We start from the raw sequence: 22744 nt of genomic DNA, 5'->3' as shown, positions 1-22744 counted from the left end.
GTTGTTGTCACTTTTGAAAGCTATGGAATATTTATACTGATGCCATAGTTCCGTGAAGTGGTGTGAGAAGAGCCTAGACAATTCTCTGTGAGCAGGGGTGAGAGTCTGTTTCTAATGCTCTGATTATTTTTGAGGTCGTTTGGAGAAGATTCTGTAGATGAGCTCTAGAGAAGGTGGTTTCACCTTTGGGAAGCTCAAGGGAGGATTGCAATTAAGTCTAAAGATGAGGGGCGCCTGATTGTCTCAGTCATTAAGCATCTGCCTTCAGCTCAGATCATGATCCCAGCATCCTTGGGATCAGAGGCCCTGCATCAGGCTCCCCACTCTAAAGGAAGCCTCTTCTCCCTCTCCCACTCCCTCTGCTTGTGTTCCCTCTCTCACTGTGTCTCTCTCTGATGAATAAATAAATAAAATCTTTAAGAAAAAAAAATAGGCTGAAGATGCAAGAATGAGTGAGAAGGGAGAAGTGAGAAGTTATCAGAGCAACTTAGAAGGTTTTTGGGGGGAAAGATTGAATTTTTTTCATTAACAAGGAAGAACAGTGGTTGGCAACAAAAAGCAAAAGAGGGAGGGACCTAAGTGCCTCTTCCCCTCCCCCAGGTTTGAACCTGAGTCCAACCAGCTTGTCCTCTTCTTGTAGAATCCTTCTCTACTCCCAAATTCCACATCAGCCCCGAAGGAGTGATCACAGAAGGAGATCAGCTTCACATCAGGTGCACCATTCAAGTGACCCATCTGATTGAAGCGTTTCCAGAAATCATAATCCAGAAGGACAAGGAGATTGTAGCGCACGAGAGCAAGGACCTGGAGGCCACCTACTCTGTGATGGCCATGGTGGAGCACAATGGCAACTACACGTGCAAAGTGGAAAGGAGCTGGATATCCAAGGTCAGCAGCATCGTGGTCAACATAACAGGTAGGGCTCCTGCTGGAGGGTGTGGGAATAAGGCGGGCCTGAGCAGTCCCCATGCTAGAATGCAAAATGGCCAGTGAGGGCCAATGCTTCTGCTCCTGCTTGTCTCAATGATGTGCTCAGGTGGGTGTGTCGTGCTTAAGGGGGAAAGTCAGTGCACAGCCGGTAAGCAGTTAGCCGTGGTGGTCACGTGTGGAACCTCTGGCATCAGATACCAGCACTGTCGCTCACTACTTCGGTGACCTTACTTAAGTTATACAGCTGCTCCGTGCCACAACTCTATGAAACAGGGATAGTGATAGCACTCAACCTGTAGGACTGTTACAGTGACTAAGTGATATGTCTTGCTATAAAGCACCTCATACAGAAGAAGCCCCTGGTGAATGTGAGCTAGAATGTCTATTATGATATATACCACATTTATTTTTTTCTCTGGGCCACATTGTAGGCTAGATCCCAGACACAGGTTCTCAGACAGGGTCAGGAGTGACAAAGCATTAATATATTCAAAAACAATAGGAAAAATTCCCTTTTGCTGAACACGGTGTGAATGGTTTACCTATGTTTTCAGTTAATGCTCGTAACAAAGCTATGAAATAGCTATCATGATTCTGCATTTATGAATATAGAAATTGAGGCTGAGATGTTACGTCATTCACCCCGCAATCACAGGGTTACCAGATGGCAGAATGAGTCATCCCCAGGCCCATTTGACTACCAAACCTATGCACTTAAAAGTTCTATTAGACTTTTTTTCGCTTTTCCTGGATTTACTTCTCTCCATAGTACCTATTACAAAAAAAATATACTCTACCTCTACCTGTTTATTGTATGTATCTAGGCACTCGACTGTAAGCCAATGGGAGCAGGGACATTACCTATTTATTCCCTGTTAAGTCTTTAACACCTAGAATAGTGCCTGACACATAGTAGGATTTCAATACATATTTGCTGGGGGAATGAATGAACATTCTCTCTGCCCTCTCTCAGGGCAGAGAGAATCAGCACTTCTTGGTTGCCAAATGAAGGTGTTCATTCATTCCTTCATTTACTGAAAGCCTTCGAAGTGTCAAGCACTGAATGTAGAGTCATAGGGACAATCCATAGTATCACAGGTAGGCTGCCAACTTTCCAATGTGGTGATTGGTCTATGTGTCAGATCCTGATGGTCTATAGTGTGTACTAGCAATTTATCATTGATAATGACAAATATCTTGATAGTACATGATGTTTTTCACTGGTAAGACATAGTACCTCATTAGCGAAAAGTATTCAATTGAACATACATTGAGTGCCTACTGTATGCTGGGCAACTTATTGGAGATAGACAGCTCTAAGGTTGAGCTTTGCTCTTAAAGAATTCACAGACATAAATAGACCATTCAAATGCGATATCATGAAAAAGTACAATAACATGGTGGGCAGACTGCTGTGAGAGCAACAGGGACCAAGTGGTGAACCAACTGACTCTTGTATCAGTCAAAGCAGCACCACTACCCTTTGGGCCAAGCTACTTTAGGAAAGCATAGAGCATCATTGGTCCCTAAGATACTACTGTTGTAGGTGATCACCTACACCCAGAAGTCTGTATCATGTGGGGTATACAATTCATTCAGTGGATCAGTCTCCCTGGTCCAAGGTTATACTCAGCCTGCCCTTCCCATCCCTTCAACCTGAGTGCTCTGTGATCCTGACCTCTGCCCTTTCTACATGGAGCTAACTGAGCCATACCAGGGCTGGCATGCATCCTCACGTTCAAGTTCTTTTAGGCCTTTGGAAATGTCTCCAGGACCACTTATACCTCTGTTGCTATGGAGCCTCACTGTTACTCACTTCTGTTACTATCGAGCCTCACTGTCAATGGCTCTATATAGTGATATTAGCAGCTCACAATAATTTTATGAAGATAAAAGTCATTGAATTAGTCATTTGTCTTTGGGGAGAAATGACACCTTTGCCTCCCCTAGCCCTGAAACTATCCACCTTTACAGATCCAATCTGTCACCAGGTATAGTTGAGAGTCTCTCAACTCTGTCCTGTCTTCCTATATTTGTAATCACATCCTAACACTGGCCCTCACACCAGGATTATCTATTGCAGGGGTATCCTGGACCATCTCTGTTCCAGTTCATTCTTCAACCAGCTGTAGGAGAAGCACTTCTAATATGGCCCCTATTTGATATCACTATTCATGGACTTAAACTCCTGCATGGTCATGATCCTTCACTTTGACCCCATCCCTGTCCCAACATGCCTCCTACTCTGACCACCCTTTCCCCTTTGGCTACTGAAAAACTTCTGTTTTCTTTAAAGACCAAGCCCCAGATCTCCTTTGAGGCTCCCCCAGGAGAGTCCCATGGTCACACCTCAGTTCCCACCACACTTCTGCTCCCATCTTCAAGTCAGCAATCCCTGCAAAGATTTAGCATCTGCCACAACCACTCTGCGTCAGCTCTCAAAAGACCAAGTCTGGGCCTCAATTCACCTTACATCATTGATACTTAAAACAGAACATGACACATTGTGGGAGTTCAATAAACATTCATTCAGTGAGCAAATAAAAGACTAATTCTGATTAGTGTACGTGATGGGCCTGTCTGTTATATTACATCCTTTACAAAGGGACTATTGTTCGCTAACATTTCATTCTAAACCATCTTACACGTACTTCTGCAGGATGGTTTTTACTTTTCACATTTTTGTTTACATATTTTTAAACAGAGAGTCATTTCTTTGGGATTCTTGCTATATCATTTTTTTTCACATTTTTTTGATATCCACCCAATGAGCTTGTAAGGCATTTTAGGATGTCAGTCTCTTTGGTTCCTTTCCCCTCCCCCCAACCTAGAGCTTTTGATGGTGCTCTGAACACAAGTAAGTCAATGATTATATGGAAGAAAAAGATGGAGTGTGTCTTAATAAAATATAGGTTAATTATTAGGCTACCACCTTATTTGAAGTTTTATTTGATTTTATTGAGGAAACTAGGAAGGCATTGGGGACTGATTACAATGGAAATGATTTCTATAGCTATGTAACATCAATGATAATGACAGCATTGATTTGTACCCACAAACCTGTATGGCAGGTAAATTTAGAATCAGTAGAATTTGATTCCCTGACTCCTGGCTGCATTCTCAAACCTGTAGTCTAAGAAGCTTTCCTAGGAGGAACTTTGGGTCTCTGTTCCTTTCTCAATATGCAGATAGTGTCAAAAATTACTGACTCCTGGGGCACCTGGGTGGTTCAGTTGGTTGTCTGCCTTCTTTTCTGGTTGTGATTTCGGGATCTTGGGACTGAGCCCCATGTTGGGCTTCCTGCTCAGCAGGGAGTCTATTTCTTCTTCTGTCCTTCCTAACCCCTGCTTGTACTCACTTGCATATGTGCCTCTTAAATAAATAAATAAAATCTTTTAAAAAAGTTACTGACTCCTTCCTTCTGCATCAAAAGCCAAAATCCTGAGCCAGAGTGTACTTGCTTACACAAAGGACCAAGTCTTCACAGCAGCTAAGTAGTTAATTAGTAATTTTCCAGTATCTGAAAATAAAAACATATCCCATAACAAGATCTTGACATATATCAGGGAATATTTAAACACGGAGATGCCAAGACTTCTTAAAAGTCAACTTCTGTCTTTACTGCTGTTGACATTCAACCTGAATTATGGTACTGGTGACTCCTTAAAGTGGCGTAGAATGTTCTAGTTTACAAATTATTCAACCTTGGGTGGCTTCAGGTGTCATCGTCATCGTCATCTTTCTCTGTGGGAAGCGTGGGAGGGATGGTGGCCAGCTGCCACTTCTCCCCAACCTCATGCTCTCACTCTGCTTCAAGCCTGTACTACATCCCTCCTGCTTCTAGTCTGGGCCCCGTCAGTCCCTTCTCCTTCCAGATAGCTCGCTCTAGCAGAGCCTGATGCCATTCCCCTGACCCAGACTCTCCATGGTTCCCATTGCCCCTAAGATACAATTCACACTTCTTTAGGTGGTTCCTAAGGTCCTTCAAATCTATAGGTCTTCCTGTGACTGCTTCTGCTCCCACTATGTTCCAGAATGCCTGAAATTTCGGGTACTGCTTCCTGCCAGGCCTGTTTCACTGCTTCTGGAGAGCTTCCTGCAACAGTCCTTTCCTGATTTTCTCTTTTCTCTCTCCGTAAAGGGGCTGTGGGAGTGGTGCCCAGAAACATCTCACCCTCTTCCACTCATTGGTCTTTCAGAGCTATTTTCCAAACCAAAGCTGGAATCTTCCACCACCCGTCTGGACCAGGGAAAAAGCCTGGACCTGTGGTGCTCCATTCCAGGAGCACCTCCAGCTAACTTCACCATCCAGAAGGAAAACACGACTGTGTCAGAGTCTCAAAATTTCACCAGAATCGTCTCAGCAAGGGACAGTGGGACATACACCTGCAGAGCGAGCGTGGGCAGGGTGGTCAAGAGAAGCAATGCAGTCCAGATAACCGTGTGTGGTAGGTACATGTTCACTGGCTCAGAGAATCTTGGGATGGGACAGAGGCTGTTTGTCACCAGCTGCCACCCTCTCCAGGCTGAAGGCAGATCAGACTGGGGCAGGGGAAGAACTTGGGAGAAAGAGAGAATAGTGAAATCAAGAGGCCAAACAAGTGGGTGTGTTCCCACTCAGAGTACCAGGAGGAGGCAATACAAGGCAAGCATAGGCAAAAGTCAAGTTCATGCCTTTATTGTGGCTGCTTGCTGATGATGGAGCTGAGCTGACAAGATTCTGGCTGCTAGAACAGGCTCCCACTCAGGGAGGAAACACTCCTTATTCAACAGCAAACTTTAGGATCTAAGTCCTTCATTTTTTATCCATATCCTGGCTGACAAGCAAGCCTAGGTCTTCTGGTGGGCAGAATGTAGGTGCTGGGACCACCTAAAGCCATGCTTCCCAGAGCTGACCGTGCGTGCAAAACCTGGTTAGAAGGCAGGTTGAGATGGAGCCAGATTCCACATCTCTCACTAGTGCCTGCCTTGGGGATGCTGGGCCGTGGACCGCCCTTGAAGTAGAGGTCGAAGTGAATGTGGAACTCTGGTCAGGCTGTCACAGGCTCTGCTGTGACTCAGTCACTGTCCTTTAGTTTAACCTATGGCTATGCTCTATGCAGCCAAGATCTTAGTCTCTGCTCAAACGGGGTCATATTTTCTTGTCAACTCTCTCTCTCATCATAGAATTCCAAAGGAAATGATGTAAGAGACAATGGCGGACTATTACATTTTATAAGCTTTATAAATAAGCGAACTTTTCAATAAGGACCTAGTAGAATTCTTGCTTCTCGAGGCATGCGATTTACTCTCAAACGAGGCTGAGGCACTGAGGATTTGTTTTCAAATCGAATCCATTTGGGTACTTGTTATAGATCTTCTGCTTTTCCTGTATCTTTTCTCAACCCAACAGCAACATACGGATGTGTGAGCGTACAAACATATAAACGTGTATTTAGGAAGATGTAATGTTTTTCTTAAATTGGTGTCACCCTCGTTTTTGTTTACAGCATTCGTTTCTCCTCTCCCTCGCACCCCCACTCCTCCCCTTATGCCCACACACATCACCTGTCCATCTTCAAATAGTCCTGTGAAGGTAGGTGAGACAGGCAAGTAACTATGGTCAAGCCAGAGAAGCGAAGAACAGAGTTTGGAGAAGGACCCTCTTGGGCTGGATGTTTTGTTTCTGCCTTCAGTGTTGTTCAAGCTGTTTCTCTGTCATTCTAGAAATGCTCTCCACGCCCAGGATTTTTTATGACTCCGGCTCTGAAGTGATCAAAGGACAGACCATCGCAGTCAGTTGCCAGTCTGTAAATGGAACTGCGCCCATTTCTTATCACCTTTTAAAAGCAAATACCATCTTATATAGCCATGACATGAACTCGAATGAGCCTGCAGTATTCAAAGACAAACCAACGAAAGATGTAGAATACCAGTGTATTGTGGATAATTGTCATTCCCATAATGAAATGGTCAGCGAAGTTCTGCGGGTCAAGGTCATAGGTAAGTTGCTGTGCTGGGGGAAGAAATCTTGTGGTTTGGGGGCTTTACTTCACATCTTCAAAGGTTTGGGGTTCCCCAGGGGTTGTACACACTAGTGGTTGGTACTCGTGCAAAAGCCCTAAACATGCCATGTGGCAAAGCAGGACCAAGACCCAGGTAAACAGGGCCAGAAAATATCTGGTTGCTCTTGGTGTGGCCAATGACATCTCTTGGCAGAACCTTTCAACTGAACTGCTGAAATATCAGAGCAAAGTGTCCTGACATCAAGAACCACTAAAGTTGTGTTATGGGGCTCCCTTTTTAGAGGAACTGACCGCCGTCTCTGAGAATTGTAGACCAGAGTTCTTCTCCGCTGTTGACCCTTGATGTTGAAGATTCCATCATGTGCAGAACCCACAGCCATGAGAGCTGCAGACTGTGGTTTCATGGGACTGACACTGTCATACTCAGGAGAAATAGACTGTTGTGCGGGGGTGTATATTTTCCATTGAGCCTCTGACTTGTCATCTCTCAGAAGGCCTCAGGACCACCATTGTTTGCATCTCTGAGATATTCCACATCCTTTTGCAAAAAGCCTAATAGGCTTCTCCTTCTTCATCCTCCTTCTTGTTTAATAACTGCCTATCTGCAGGTACCACTGTGGACCTCTTAAGTAGGATAGAGATTCTTGCTTCTATTAATGTATGGTCCAAAAGGAGCCATATATTTCAAATTAATATCAATATATATAAAGCATCTAATGCTATAGGGCATACAAAAAAAGAAAACATATTGTTTTCAATGACATAGCAAGAAACACAGGATATCCTGATTAAATAATGGAGAAATAGTTTAGTGTATTTGAATGACAGTGCAAGTAAGCATAGAAAAAAAATGCTGCTAGGGAACCCATTATTGTCACATGGACTATCCTTACAACTATGGTGATAGAAATTTGGGCCATGAAAGGGCGATCATCTAGCTTGAATCCAAAGACCTGGGTTGGGAGCCAGGTCTTGACAATGGGTCAAGAAAGGACTGGGTCAAGAAATGGCCAACCAGTTAAATACATGAGCAAAATGTCTCCATGGAACTGTTCAAAAGACTGGGTAGATCAGATGGCTGGAAACAAAAGATTGGGACTGGAAAATCATTGGATATAAACTGAAAATGTGACTGAGCTCAACTGTGAAGGGCATCGAATGCTGGTCTTTAGAGTTGAGAATTTGTCCTGTATGCAATAAGAGCCAGAAGAGGAAAGGGGGTCATGAGGAGGATGGAGCTTGGGGGAGATGAACTGGGGGGCTCTATCTCTTAGAAGTGGAGACTTCAGACCTCACAATAGCTTAAGAAGTCAATGCAGAGGCCCATGTGAAACTGTTTAAGTTGGTTTAAATTGGGTCAATAGTAGCAGCTAACATTTACCATGAACCTTGACCATGTGGGCATCCCAATGTGAAGTAGTCTAGTAAATTATCCCCATTAATACTTACAATAGCCTTGTAAGACCCATGAAAATACTATCCTTGCTTTATGATGATGCAGCAAAGGCTTAAGATGAACAGCTGATGGGGAGTGGGACTGGGAATTGGGGTTGGGCAGCCGGGCTCCTGAAGCTGGTTTGCCACCACCCCACTGTGCTTCAGCAGGAGAGAGACTGCCAAATCAGGCTATACCCTCCAGGACTCTGCCCTTATGGTTGACTTCCACCCTCCCATCTGGGTCCTGGTGCTCCCTTTTGTGGTACTGGCCTCTCCATGGCCTGGCCGCCCACTGCATGCTCAAGGAGGTGATTCATCTCCAAGTCATATGTCAGGGGCGTCTGGGTGGCTCAGTCAGTTGAGCATCCATCCGACTGTTGGTTTTGGCTTAGGTCATGACCTCAGGGTCGTGAGATGGAGCCCCACATCTAGCTCAGAGGGGAGTCTACTTGGAATTCTCTCCCTCTTTCTCTCTGCCCCTCCACCTGCTCTCTTTCTCTCTCTCTCTCTCTCTCTCTCAAGTGAATGAATAAAAAAGAAGTCAGATATCAGTCTGCTGACCATTCCATTCTCACACTAATATGGAGATCTCCTTGGGAAAACAATTGAGGATCAGAATTTTGGTAATCAAACTTGGAAATGGTTTATAGGAGGAAATTGAGTTCTGCTTGGATCTGCTGGGAATGCCAGGTTGGCAGGGCTTCCTGGTGGAAACACCCAGGTCAAAATCAAGACCTGGAATTCAGGAGACTAATTGGATTAGAGCTATCTATTTCAGCATTAAATGCTCTGTGTTTATGTGTTAAATACACGAACAGAAGCTATGATGTAGGTGAAATCGCCAAAGAGGAGAACGGAGATAGAAAGCCAAGGACTGAATTTTGTAAAAAGTCCATATTTGAGGGGCAAAAGGAAGAAAAACTAGTGAATAAAGAGGGAGTGACAGGTGAGGAGGTTAGAGAATCTGGGCTGGGAGGCATCAGAGAAGCCTCAGAGGAAGCCACACTGGTTCTGGATGGGAAGAATGGATGGACCCCTATTAAGGACTGAAATTAATCTGCCGAGGACTCAGGGATGGGATCGTCAGGGGATCGGGTGACCTTTGCCGTTTCTTCAAAACTGGAGTTGGAGAGCAGTTTCCAAAGCAGAGGGATGGAAGTCAGGTGACAGGGGTAACAAGGTGGGGAATGGGGATGCGAGAGCAGCTGGTTTCGAACATTCATAAAGGAGAAGGTAGAAAAACAAGAACAGCTAAAGATAGTGGGTCAAGGTTACTCATAAGACCTGGAAGTGCCATCCATCTTTGTAAGCACAGGAGGGAAATCACACACACACACACACACACACACACACACACTCAACAGGATACAGAGATGAGCTGTAGTGTCAGGCTGAGGGGTCAGTAATACTTGAGGGGTAAGCGAAGGGAGGTGTCTCCAGGAGGCATCGGTTGCTGCCCTTCTGGGCTGAGGGAGGAGGGAGACATGAAGGACGAGGGATGAGGGTGGTGAATTCACAAGTAAGTGAAAAGATATGGTAATTGACTCTCTCTGCTTGAGTTATTTCACTCAGCATAATCTCCTACCGTCCCATCCATGTTGCTACAAAAGTTGGGTATTCATCCTTTCTGAAGATGACCATATCTTCTTTATCCATTCATCTGTTGGGAAGGGCATCTTGGCTCTTTGCACTGTTTGGCAAACTGTGGCCATTGCTGGAGCACTGGGTGTGGGGCATAAACAATGAATCTTGGAACACTGAAAAAACAAAATTAAATTTAAAAAAAAAAAAAAAGAAAAAGGGGTAAAATTTAGCATAGGGGAAAAAAAAAAGGCACAGACAGCCCTAGTCTCTGTCACAGTTCAGCAGGAGGCTGGCTTTAAGCAGTGCTGTGTCGTGTTCTGTCCCTTGCATCTCCCCCATTTCTCAGCACTGTCCCTTTCCCTGCCTTTCAGCCCCGGTGGATGAGGTCAAGCTCTCTATCCTGCTGAAAGAGGATGTGGAGTCTGGGAAGGCCGTCGTGCTCCGATGCTCCGTGAATGAAGCGTCTGGCCCGATCACCTTCAGTTTTTACAGAGAAAAAGAGACCAGGCCCTTCCACCAAACCACCTTGAATGAAACCCAGGCCATTTGGCACAACTCAAAGGCTAGCAAGGAGCATGAAGGACGGTATTACTGCACAGCCTCCAACAGAGCCAATCATGTTAAAAGCAGCCCCCAAAGCAACATACTGACAGTCAGAGGTGAGTCAGGGTCTCAAAAAACAGGGGGACCTAGTGTGACCTCAAAGGGTGAGGCCAAGGCCTCACCCCTTGGAAGAGGAGGTGGACCACTGTTTAGCTCATTTCACTGAGGATTAAGAGACCAATGTCCTCCAGGCTCTTTTGTTGCAAATGACAGACACACATCCAAACTATATAAAAGAGGAATTGGTTATTACAAAAAATTAGAAACTTTTCCCATAGTCGTAATTCCAAATTCTTGGTCAAGAGATACCAGTTGGTTCATGTTGGGTCAAATGTCCACCCATGGACTACCTATGGCCAAGGGGATTGGGTCATGCAGAAGGGACATAGGGGAGCCCACACAAGTCTGTAGAAGGTGCTCTCCTAGCGAAGGAGAAGGGCTGAATAGACCCCAAAAATGAGTCAACTTCAGCCCAGTGGTCCTTTAAACTGATGCTATAGTACACAAACAAAAAACACACAAGAACAGTTCTGCACCAGCTGTGAACAGTGTCTTTCAGAAGTAAGATGCTAGTTACAAGGACTATAAAAATTAGTCTTATTTGTTGCTTGAACCTGGTATTATTTCTTGCTGGCAGAGGAAAAACCTGTGTTTGTGTTTGTGTGTGTGTGTGTATTTTTTTTCTTCGTTTCCAGTCTTTCTTGCCCCATGGATAAAAGGACTTATTGCAGTATTTGTCATTGGAGTGATAATTGCCGTCTTGGTACTTGGGGCCAGATGTTATTTTCTGAAGAAAGCCAAGGGTGAGTACAGTTCTTTCATTCCATTCTGATAGGTTGCTCTGTCCAGGAAATGGGCCATGGACAGGAGGGGCTTCAGTTTCGTGGAGGCCTGGTGCTCTGCCCCACTGGGAACCAAGGAGACACAGCTGAGAACAATTGTTTTTCTCTTTGTGGTGTCACCTTGATAATCAAAGACTTTGGCTTTGGTGGGCCAAAAGGTTTTATTGCCCTTTGGATTTAGTTAGGCACAAATGAAAGCAACTGCTTTCCTAGTTGGACAACCCAGAAAAGATGCATTGGAGCGGTGGTGAGGGGGAGGTTGTAGCTATGTGTGGTCAGAAGATACTGTTTCATGGGGTTGACCACACCTAGTCCTGCAGCTGGCAGAAGGCTACGGACACCTGCCCTGCATAGATTCCCATCCACTGAATGCCTCCCAGTTGATCTGCCGTTTGTGCCATGATTTCTACCCTGTGCTTGAGGTTAACCACACATGGAAAGGAAGTCAAGATCACCCAGACACTCAGGAATCAGTCAGCCATCATGAACTTAAGGAAAAGGGCACAGCCCCAGTAGATTCTGCATAAATTTTTGTGGAGTGCAGCAGTTCCTTTTGGAGCTCCAGACCTGCTGCAGCCTGGGATGGGTGGGGACAGATGGGATGAGGCGGGGCCCTGGGCTTTTTCTAGAACAAGAAAGCTGCAACCCTTCTGGGAAGACAGGCTCCAGAACCAGCCCCTTGCTAAGGTCTCAGGCCAGCTTGGAATTAAGAGAATAGGACCTACGGAGCCTTTCCTTCTTGGAATCATCTTGAATTGAAGAAAGAGTTGCCTGTTTACCCTGACCTGGTTCCTTGACTTCATCTCCATCACATGCCAGTAAAAAACTCGCTCCTGGCTAAAACAGTCAGAATGTCCATATTTCTGGAGGAAATGATGCGAAATCTCTCGGTATAAGACCAAAAGAATTTTGTTTGGTTGGTTTTTTCTTCTTTTTTTGAAGCGGAATATTATTTGGCTTTCTTTTTTCTTTTTATGGGTATTCAATCTTCAAGGAAGTCAAATATGGTGGAGAGGAGTGTTCCTATCTGGTACAAACATGGATACATTATATTAACTTTGGATTTTCTCTTTCTCTTTCAAAGCCAAGCAGACACCTGTGGAGATGTCCAGGTCAGTGTGTGTATTTCGGAGGGAGGTGGCTGCTTTGTAGACATGCATCAACTAAAGGAAAATTCTGGTCGTTAGAGGGTTTTCAGTATCCCCTGGAAAGCCCAGAAAAATAAGGGTCTTAGGTGTGAGTAGCGTAGGAAAGTGTGAGTGTGCACACGTGCGTGTGTCTTTGGCTCCATGGACGATTGCCAGCTGTCCTTCAATGGGAAAGAGGGGCTTTATTCTGAGGTCATGTCCCTCCTATACTGTTCCTTGTGAGATCCCTTTTTCCTTACGAAACTATACTGGTAATAGATGGAATTTTTAAAATTTGCATACTTGGCAAAATAGAGTTGACCTAAAAAAAAAAAAGGTGGTGATATTTTTACTGTTCTTGAAATCCAAAATCCGAAGGTATGGAAAGGATAATTCTGTTCTGGAGAAAAACAGTAGCATAGGATGAAGAATTCAGAGGGACAGGATTCATCTTGGCCCTGACACTTTTTTTTTTTTTTTAACAAACACCAAATACCGAATTTATAAAAAAGCTTCACATATTATATATAAATTAAAAGAAATTACACAGATTCCCAAGCAAACTATTAAAAGGTGTCATTTTCATTTCTAGTTTGAGGCTAATATTGACATGTATGAGAAACTGTGTGAGAGCAAATAATACTCTTGATCAACAATAATGAAATCATACATACTACTTAAGGCAAAATATTTTATATTTATAGTAACTATAGTGTACAATAATATTCAGTTTGGCAGAAATTTATCTGAAACAATTTCTATACATACAAGAATAGATTCCTAACAGGTAATTTATATGTAAGTGAAAGTAACAAGGACATATGTGTATATGTATTTGATTAATATAGGATAATTTTGGTGTGTCAAATATTTATGAGATGATAGACTATTTAATGAATGGAATAAATAGAATAATCAAGCAATTCTGGAAATAAGTGAAGACCGTCCAAAGGAGGTCAAGAAAACGTTACTTCTTCAGAGCTTGCTACAGTGTAGGAGGGCCCTCACACTTACTTTAACAGCAAAGAGTTTTTATCAACCTTCTGGAAAAATGGTTAGTTTTCCACAGAAGAGAGTAACCTTTTCCTCACTTCAGAAAACTGTTTTTCCCATGATCTTTCCTTGATTGTTTTCATAGCTTGAAGTTAGAGCCAAAAAAGTCATATTCTTTCTTTCCTTTTTCATTTCAAGGCCAGCAGCTCCCCTTCTGAACTCCAGCAATGAGAAGATGTTGTCAGATCCCAATACTGAAGCCAACAGACATTACGGTAGAGTCGTGGTTTCTTGCTAAGTGTTTTCCCCTAGCTGGCTGCACACTTCCTTACCCTTCTTAGAAGCAGAATCTATAGGTGGCAAGAGTTCAAGTTGGAAGGGAGGCCCTGTCCTCAAGCAGGGGCACTTCATCTAACCAGTTGTGCAAGGGTGAGCTGATAAGCAAAACAGAAATTTAGGAAGAAAGGCAGAACATTTTACCCTAATCTCACCACCTCCTAAACATGCTGGGGAACGAAAGGTAGAATGATTACAAGGCTGCAGATACCCCATCCTGGGTTATCGTCTAAAACTTTGAACATGGCCCAGGTATAATCATTATCCTTTTGTTAGAGAGAGAAAGAGAAAGAGAGAGAGAGAGAGTTATCCACTGAAGTCCTCCACTGAAGTCATCGGTAAAAGATCTCAGATGGAATTATTTATCACAAGCAGGAGACAGTTTCCTTTCAGCTTTTACCTCAACTGCTTTCGATAGGCATTTAAAAGAAAAAAGTAGTACAAGCAAAGAGTATCTGATAAGGCTTGGGGCAAGCTTGGGAGCCGGCTTAGTTGGGTGGGGAGTTCTTAATCCCATCCAGTCTCTGAGAAAACTCCCAGCAGGGCCGATAATACTATTCCCTGCAACTAATCCTGTCCCAGACCAGGTTGGGGGCAGTTTTCTTTATCAGCAGGTCTCGGAAGGAAGAGAATGCTGATGTTCTTTTCTAATTGTATAAGTGATCCACAAAATGAGAATTTTAGGATACTCCTCTAGCAGGGCGTACTTGAGAAATATATTTTAAGAATTGAGCAATTCTTATAACTACCAAATCACCCACCTTTAAAAAGTGAATAAAATAGCGCCTGGCTGGCTCAGTGAGCAGAGTGTGAGACTCAGTCTCAGGGTGGTGAGTTCAAGCCCCACACAGGGCATGGAGCCTACTTTAAAAAAAAAATAAACACATAAACAAACAATAAACATAAACAATATGTTTATGTTATGTTAATATGTTAAAACAAACAAAAAAACATAATAAATAAATAATAAGCAGATAGAAGAACCTGGGAATTCCTAAAGTCCATCAAATAGAACAGGAAATAAAGAAAACACACAGTGAGGTATAATCCTTACTAAAAAGTGAATAAAACATTTGTAATAACAAAAGTAATACATTTGTTACAAATGTAAAAACATTTGTAATAACAAAAGTAAAGTAATGGACCAATAAAGAAAGTACATAGTTTAAATTGAATGCTAATATAGACTTACATTAAAATAAGATAAAACATGGAGGACATTGGGAGTTGGAGAGGAGAAGTGAGTTGGGGGAAATCAGAGGGGGAGACGAACCATGAGAGACTATGGATTCTGAGAAACAAACTGAGGGTTTCGGAGGGGAGAGAGGTAGAGGGATAGGAGACCCTGGTGGTGGGTATTAAGGAGGGCATGTATTGCATGAACACTAGGTGTGGTACATAAACAATGAATCTTGGAACACTGAAAAAAATTTAATTTCATTAAAAAGAAATAGGATTCCCCCCCCATATTTCCAAAAGACAAGAAATACTCTAATTATATTGTCTCTTTGTGGATTGTTTCACTTTATGAAGTATTTTAGTAATCACTGTAAGCCGTTAACTTAAAAGCATAATGGAAAAGTCATGTGTTCTTCAGAAGTATTTATGTTATTTATAATCCATAGAATTATTTTTAATAAAGAACAACTTGATGGGGGGACAAAAGTTAAGAAGTTCTTTTTGCCCACTGAGGTGGCAGCCTGGAGGTACCACCATTTCTTTAAACCACGTTCTCCTGCATCCAGCTGTCTGGTTGGAGACGGTTAGTTTGCTAGCGTTCTTCGTGTCTCTGCTTACAGGCTCACTCCTTTAGAATTAAGCTTCATTTCCAATGAGCTTGCTCAAAGTGAACAGTTCTGAATCTTGAACAATTCATAAGCAGATGTATTCCTCCCATGGAATGATGGGCATCGCTGGTGTTAGAAACTGACCACTTGGGGGTTGGAAGGGGCCATAGGGGGGGTGAGGAGAGAATCCAGAATCTTCTATGCAGCTGGTGGCCCACTACACCAAAGAGGTTAAACTTGACTCTGTGTGTTTGTGGCACCCAGTTTTTTTTGCAAGTTATATAGGAAACTAGGATTTCTGTTGCCACTCATCCTCTTTGTTATTTTTCAACTAGGTTACAATGAAGATGTTGGAAACCATGCAATGAAACCAATAAATGAAAATAAAGGTAATTATCAAATTAAGTTTTTGGCTTTTTTTTTTTAAATTTTTTTATTATTAGAAGCATTTATAGAAAAAAAGACCTCTAGGAAAGAACTAAAACTGTTAAGACCTGGGGATATTGTAACCCTTCCCTTCACCCCCCAGGGACCCTGTCCCTGGCTGCTGTATAAAATGGAAGTGGCTGGTCATTTGCTCCAAAGGTGCTATCTTGTGTCCTTACTGGAAAGTAACCTAGGGACCCCTGGGTGGCTCAGGAGGGTGAGCATCTGACTCAGTTTTGGCTCAGGTTACAATCTCAGGATTGGGAGACTGAGCCCCACGTGGGGCTCCATGCTCAACATGGAATATGGTTGAGTTCCTTTCTCCCTCTTCCTCTGCCCCGCCCCCAAACTTCCTCTCTCTCTCTCTTTCTCTCTCAAAGAAATTTAAAAATCTCTTAAAAAAAAAAAAAAAAGACGGTAACCTGAATTCCAGGAGGAAAGAGCTGGGTTATACATAACAGGGAACTGTGTACCGGGCACCATAGAAGGACCGCCTTTCTCTTGAATAGTGGAAGTGGGTGTTTTCTATAATAGCATTGGGGTAAATCATCAAGTTGTACACCTTCACTTATACAAGGTTTCATGTCTTTTATGCTTCAGTTAGGCTGGAAGGAAAGTATTAAGGGTCTGGGATGGGGAGAGGCACACAGGATACTTCAGGGGTAATAAAAATGTTCTTTTTCTTGAAAAGGGTGAAGGGTACACCATTATTTATTATTATTATTTGTGTTTTATACATAACTTACAAATATTTTCTGATACTTAAGTATTTAATAAAAATAAAACACACTATTAAAAAATATAAAATACCACTGCTGCTAATGTTTAAAGACAATGAACAATAGATTCCTTGCTGCAGCTTTAAAGCTCAGAAAGATGGGGCTAACTCATTTTGCAGAAGTCGCTTCGCCTCCGGGGTCCTGTCACAAGAACTAAAGATCTAAAGCAGTAAACACCGGTGTCCTCAACCACACATCAGTTTCTGGTGCTGGTGAGAAAGACCGACTCTGAGGCTTCAAAAATAAAACAATAATGTGACTTTGAGCTAAAGACCAGCCATTTTACCAGATTTCACCCTAGTGGCCTGACTGCTTTCATCAGCTTGTTTTTCGATGCATACGGCTTGTGTTCTCGGAGCATTTTTAGGATGGGGAAACCTGTTCCCCATTTACTGAGATTCTTTCCTTCTTGGAGATAGTTTTCTATGCCTGTGGCTGTGGAATAAGCTTCCAGAGTTAACTGCTGTGGCTGATCCTGAGCTTTTAACAATCCTTCCCCTGTAGGAACAAGGGGGACCTGGGCAGGAGGGTCTCCCCATGTCCTGGGGAGAGCAGGACTCGTCAGGGTCTTCCCCAGCCTGAGGTGTCCCTCTCACTTGGAATAAATAGCCTTTAGCCTGTGTCTAGCTTCCTCCTTGAAACAGGGACTTCTGCAGTCATTTGGAAATCTGTAATGCAGGGGGAGGCCCCCAGAGGAGGTTTTGTCTAACGGCGGGGTGCTGTGGTTCTTTTGAGCAGAGCCTCTGACCTTGGATGTAGAATACACAGAAGTGGAAGTGACCTCGCCTGAGTCTTACCAAGGTAAGCACCAGTACTGGGGTGACCCCCCACGCTTTGTTCTCTGCTGGGGTGTAGACACCAGGGGGAGGTGTGCTGTGACCCAAGGACAAAGGTCCCTTCAGTCGGTCAGACCTGCTGGGCATGCCTACGGCGGGAGCAGGGACGCCTGCCTAGGCTTTTGAGGCATTAAATAAATTTCATTCTTATTTATCTCACTATTAATAATGAGTAGGTTTTCCTGAGCAATTACTAAGTGCTAAGAAATGTGTTTGTTGAGAAGCTTTTTGAGGGCCTCACTGCCCGTGTTTGGACTTTCTTCCAGAGCTATGTTCCTTGCCCGTGCCTAGTATCTTCCTTAAACAGCCTCTTGCACACGGAGCCTGGGGAAATGAAACACATATTTGAAGGTGGTGAGGGCTTGGCTCTTTAAAGAGGGACTCTTGGGGAAGTGCTTCTGAAACCAGAGTCCCCTTCTGTGTGAACAGTGGCACGAGCCTCCCACTTCAGGTTTTGTTTTTCTGTGTGCGGTTCTCTCAGGGCAGCTGGCCCAGGGGGTCCCTGGCTCTGTGGCTCCCTTGGGGACACAGATGCAGAGCGGGCTGCTCCACAGCGAAGGCCAGAATGTCAGTTGCAGTTGCTTTTTTGCCGCCCCTGTCAAAAAAACGATGCATCTCCTCCTGGCTTTCCTTCACCCTAGCCACCCAGAGCCTTCTTGCCCTGCTGGGAGGCTCTTTAAGGCTATATAGCCACACATCCCCCCTCCCACTGAGGCCCAGGACTGCTGCTGGGTCCACTCCACCTGGCAAGCTGAGGGCCCTTTTCCAGACCGGCCATGCATAGCATTAGCCAGAGTCCCAGGGCAATGGCATCCCTTTGTCCTCTCTGGCTCCCTGAATCCGGAAGAGTTTTGGGTTCCTTCCTGCTTCCTTGCTTAGGTCCTGGGCACCATGTCAGCGGGTGTGTGCACAGAAGCTTCAGGTTCCCCTATGGCTCCCGGGCTCTGTGCTACCCAGTGGGGCACCATTCCCACAGTCCGCCACCAGAATGGCCCCTAGGGTTGACGCTGCCCCATCTGCATGATCACTGGGCATCCCACTTGTGAGACTGGACTGGACATGGGAAGGGTGGGGGCCGTGGCAGGCCTAGAGTTCTCTTCCTCTTTATTTTGTTGTAAAGAGGTTCGCTTGTTAACAAAGTAAAGTCCTTGATGGGCCAGCCCTTGTGCAAGCAGCAAAGGTTCATATATGGCCCGTCTTCCCGCCCCCCATGGGGGTAGAGCCTGTGAGGGAGCCGAGAAAACACGGAAACGAAGAATATATAGACAGTGCCAGGTGATGGTTAGTGCTCGGAAGGAAAGGGAGCAATGAGACGGCACGAAAGGCGGCTTTGGGGGCTGGCATTGAAGCTGGGGCCTGCAGGGCACAAAGAAGGTGGCCCCAATAAGAGGAGAGAGGGTTGGGAGGACCCAGGAAATGGGCAGGACAGCGTGCGGTGGCCCAGAGCTTGGCTCATCTGAGGATCTGGAAGGAGGCACAGGTCGGTGTGTCGTCCCGGGCCAGAAGGGGTGAAGGCGGAGACAAAGTCCCAGCAGTGGGTCGACTGGAGAGAGATTTCAGAGACATGCCACCGTGGATGACATTTTATGGCAAGGATCATGGAGACCAAATCAGCACAGGTCTGGATGGACGGTCCCGATATCTGAGATTGGGAGGAACAGGTCTGGTTAGGTTAAGCATGAGATGCCGAAGAGGAGACAGCCCCTTCGGGGGTTGGTGCTCAGAACAGAGTCTGGTTCGGCTGCGGCTAAAGGGGCTGTAGGGGGCTCCCTTCCAGCCTTTCCTGGTCCTGCCAGAGCCGCTACAGATGCCCCTTTGTCACCGTGCATCATGGGCTCAGTTCTGGCGATAACAGTTTCCTTCCTCTAAAGGGGAATTCAGGCCCGGGAAGGGAAGGGGAAGCATAAAAAGAGGACAGGGCTGCCCCAAGATTTTGCATATGTGTAGAAAAACCCAGCTGTCCCCAACCCTCCAAACTCCATGGGGTGCTCGAGCTGACAGGGATTGCCCCGGGCTCGGGCCTCGAGGTTCTCATGCTCCTCCCGCAGAGGGCCAGGTCCTGTCCTCGCCTCTGCTGCCCGCTGGGCCAGGACCAGGTGGGATTAAGAGCACCGGGCTTGATGCCTCGGAGGGTTTGGAGTGAAGGCCGATGATAGAGAAAGGATGCCGGGTTGTGTCCTTGCAAAAGGGTCCATTTTCCTTTCTTTGGGGAATGTTTCCATGTTAGAGTGTCTGGTTTTCTTTTTTTGCGTGAGCGTGGGGTGGGCTTTAAAGGGAAAAGAAGTCTTAGGACAGGATGACAAGGGGTGCGTGCCTTGCTAGGCTGTGCACAGCTGTGGTCACCATTCCCCACGTTGCTGCGAGGGTCTCATGAGAGCTAGAGTGATAGCCATGTGGGTGGAAATGGAGAGTTTCTGGAAGATATACGTTGTGTTTTCTGGATCCAGCCTCTTGGGTGCTCAGGGACAGCAGGGGAGGGCCAGCCTGGCCTAGGAAGCTATCCCCTTGCTTTCTCATGGGTGGTGGGTGGAGTGTCCCTAGAGTGGGGAAAGGGCTTTGTGGTTTCAAGGCCAGTAGTGAGTAAACTTGATGTGGTCTTGGCCAACCCAGTTCCCTAACCTCAAGGCTCCCTCTTCCACAGCTGGGGTGGGGGAGGGGGTGAGGCCTGCGTCCAGCAATGCCTCCGACTGGCCGCTGACCAAGGAATCACTGGGGGATGGAGGCGGGGTGGGAAGGAACTTGTTCAGCCCGGTCTGTTGCTTGTTTGCTCTGAAGCTAATTGCTGGGAAAACCCCATGACGTTGAAGCCATCTCTTTCTCTGAGAACAGAGAAAAACAGAAGCCAAAATAAAGCCCCATCCGGAAACATGCCTGACAGCAGAGACAAACAGCCTGTTGGCCTGGGTTACTCATTAGTGCTGCAGAGCAGGGCAGGGGTGGTGGAGGTGAGCGGCCAGCCCCGGCCCATCACTGGGGGCAGGACAGGGGGGCAGCGGGAGGAATTGCTGGGGCAGCTGCAAAGATAGCCGCTCGGCCAAGAAGTGGAAACGACCCTGCCACCCGGACTGATCCACAGTTACGAGAAGGAAGGGAGTCAAGTGTGGTTCTTGAGTCCAGAGGGTGTGAGAGTGTCCCCAAGGTGACCAGCGAGGTCTACCGGCCAGCCTGGGGGGGTGTGGATCTTACAAGGTGTCCAACCCCCAGGCTTGGCCACCCCACCCCATCCCTTCCTTTCTTCCCCGCTGGCGCCGGCTCCCATTGTGGGACAGGGTCTGAGGATGAGCTGGCAGGGCCCCAGGACACCTGGTATACAGCGCCTTATACCATCATTTCTCCCCGCATTGTCTGCCCCACAGCCCGGAGCTCCTGAAAGCTCTGGGTCCAAATCACCTTTTCCCTTCCTGGTCCACAGTGCCCAGCACAGAGCAAGTGTTAGGATCACACTGAATGCGAGACTCACCCAGGCCTAACACGTTGCAGAATCCCTTGGGGATGTGGCAGATTCCCAGGAGATGCAGAAATCCCTGGAGCCTCCCTGTGCACCCCCGAATCTGGTGCCATGGAGGGAGTGTGGAGAGCGGGGTAGGCATCTCTGCTGGCCTCTTAGAAAAAAGCAGGTGTCCTAGCAGAGGGGTGCTTGGTGGCTCAGCCACACTGGTGAGTACCAGGTTCTGTTTGGTGTCTTGGTGGAGTCCTGTGAAGCCTTCTGCAAGGGCCTGGCCACCCCAAATGTCCCAGACTCGCCTGCTGGGGGATCTGAACCACCCCTCCACCCCCAGCCTTCCTCCTGGAACCACTACCGTTCACCATTCAGCGTCTGATGAAGGACCATGACTTTGATCACCAAGATCTAAAACCTCGGGGAACAGGCTGGTTATACTAATACCTTCCTCAGGCTCAGGGGTTTGAGAGAGCTAGAGACCCTTGCAAGGACATTGACTGGTGCCTTCACTGTCCTATCAAACGTCTATGCCTCCAGGTAGCCATGCAAGGCCTGGGCCCGAGAGGTGAACCCAGAGCTCTGGGTCCACCAGGGAGATAGTCTTGGGGACAAATAATGTTGGTGTGGTCATGGGAAAGTGTCCCCAAAGTGCTGTGTGAGCACAGGGGTCCTGTGTAACTGCCCTGGGCACAGGGAAGGGGTGAGCGTGTTAGGGAGCAGGTAGGTGTGTGAGGGTGTGTGAACCCAGGTGCAGGAACAAAGCTTGTCCTGGGACTTGGAGGACGAGGAGGAATGGGCCAAAGAGAAAGGGCCTTGCGGGCAGTGAAGGGACACGCTTTGGGTCAGGGGGCATCTCTGGAGCCTAGTGAGTCAAGGGCATCTTGGTGCAGTTAGAGTCCACGGGCGTGGCCCAGCCAGCTGCCGGCCACCAAGGAAAACAACAGCCACTCGGTACAGAAGACGGTCAGGAAGCGTCTTCCCCTGTCTGGGGCTTCGTTTCCGGATCCGTAGAAGGAGAATGTTGGCCACATGTAGAAAGCTACCTTTCCACAGTGAGGCTTCTTGGTCTTTTGTGCAGGTGAGGGGAGGCAGGGGAAGTGGCTGGGCCCCGTCCTGTTTATGGGGGGGGGTGTATATGTACGTGCTGTGTGTGTACACACTGGGTGTGTGTGTATGCTGCGTGTAGACACAGTATGGTGTATGTACAAGTATGTGTATATACAACCTGTACGTAGACTTGAACTTAAATAGATGCCCGTATGGGTGCTTTGTCCCCCAAACCCTGAGTCTCCTCAGGGCTTAATGCATTCCCCAGTCCTCTGTCTGCCCTTCTGAAAGAGTCCACACCAGAGGATCTCAGCCCGGTCTGCGTCTTAGAATCCCCTGGAAGCTCTTTAAAAACCCCAGTGCCAGGGCTACCCCAGACCAGTCAGAACCAGAATGGGGCCCCGGTGTTGGCATTTGACGTCAGCTGGCCCGGCAAGATTTTAAGTGGTTCTTTGTCCCAACTGGTCCTTAAAGTCACAGACGATGCCCAGGCTCTAACCCAGGCCTCAGGGGACTGGGAGCCCAGAGCCCTGCCCCCTGGGAGTGGCCAGGAGAGTGGCTAGACACTGG

General features: G+C 46.2%; 1 protein-coding gene across 3 annotated transcripts in view; it reads left to right on the top strand.

The window, feature by feature from the left end:
- Nucleotides 1–22744, top strand: part of PECAM1 (platelet and endothelial cell adhesion molecule 1) — a 58153-nt gene that overhangs the window by 19989 nt on the left and 15420 nt on the right. For all 3 annotated transcript variants that reach the window (XM_045080906.1, XM_004749148.3, XM_004749147.3), the window contains 9 exons: nt 641–916; nt 5130–5378; nt 6637–6912; nt 10328–10615; nt 11255–11362; nt 12486–12513; nt 13720–13796; nt 15980–16033; nt 17588–17650. In XM_045080906.1, the coding sequence (XP_044936841.1) occupies nt 641–916; nt 5130–5378; nt 6637–6912; nt 10328–10615; nt 11255–11362; nt 12486–12513; nt 13720–13796; nt 15980–16033; nt 17588–17650 (1419 nt within the window). The remainder of the gene's footprint in view (nt 1–640; nt 917–5129; nt 5379–6636; nt 6913–10327; nt 10616–11254; nt 11363–12485; nt 12514–13719; nt 13797–15979; nt 16034–17587; nt 17651–22744) is intronic.

This window comes from Mustela putorius, unplaced genomic scaffold (genome assembly GCF_011764305.1).
Source record: "Mustela putorius furo isolate JIRA1106 unplaced genomic scaffold, ASM1176430v1.1 tig00000487_pilon_pilon_pilon, whole genome shotgun sequence".
Lineage (NCBI taxonomy): Eukaryota > Metazoa > Chordata > Mammalia > Carnivora > Mustelidae > Mustela > Mustela putorius.
This window is presented reverse-complemented; position numbering and strand designations above follow the sequence as displayed.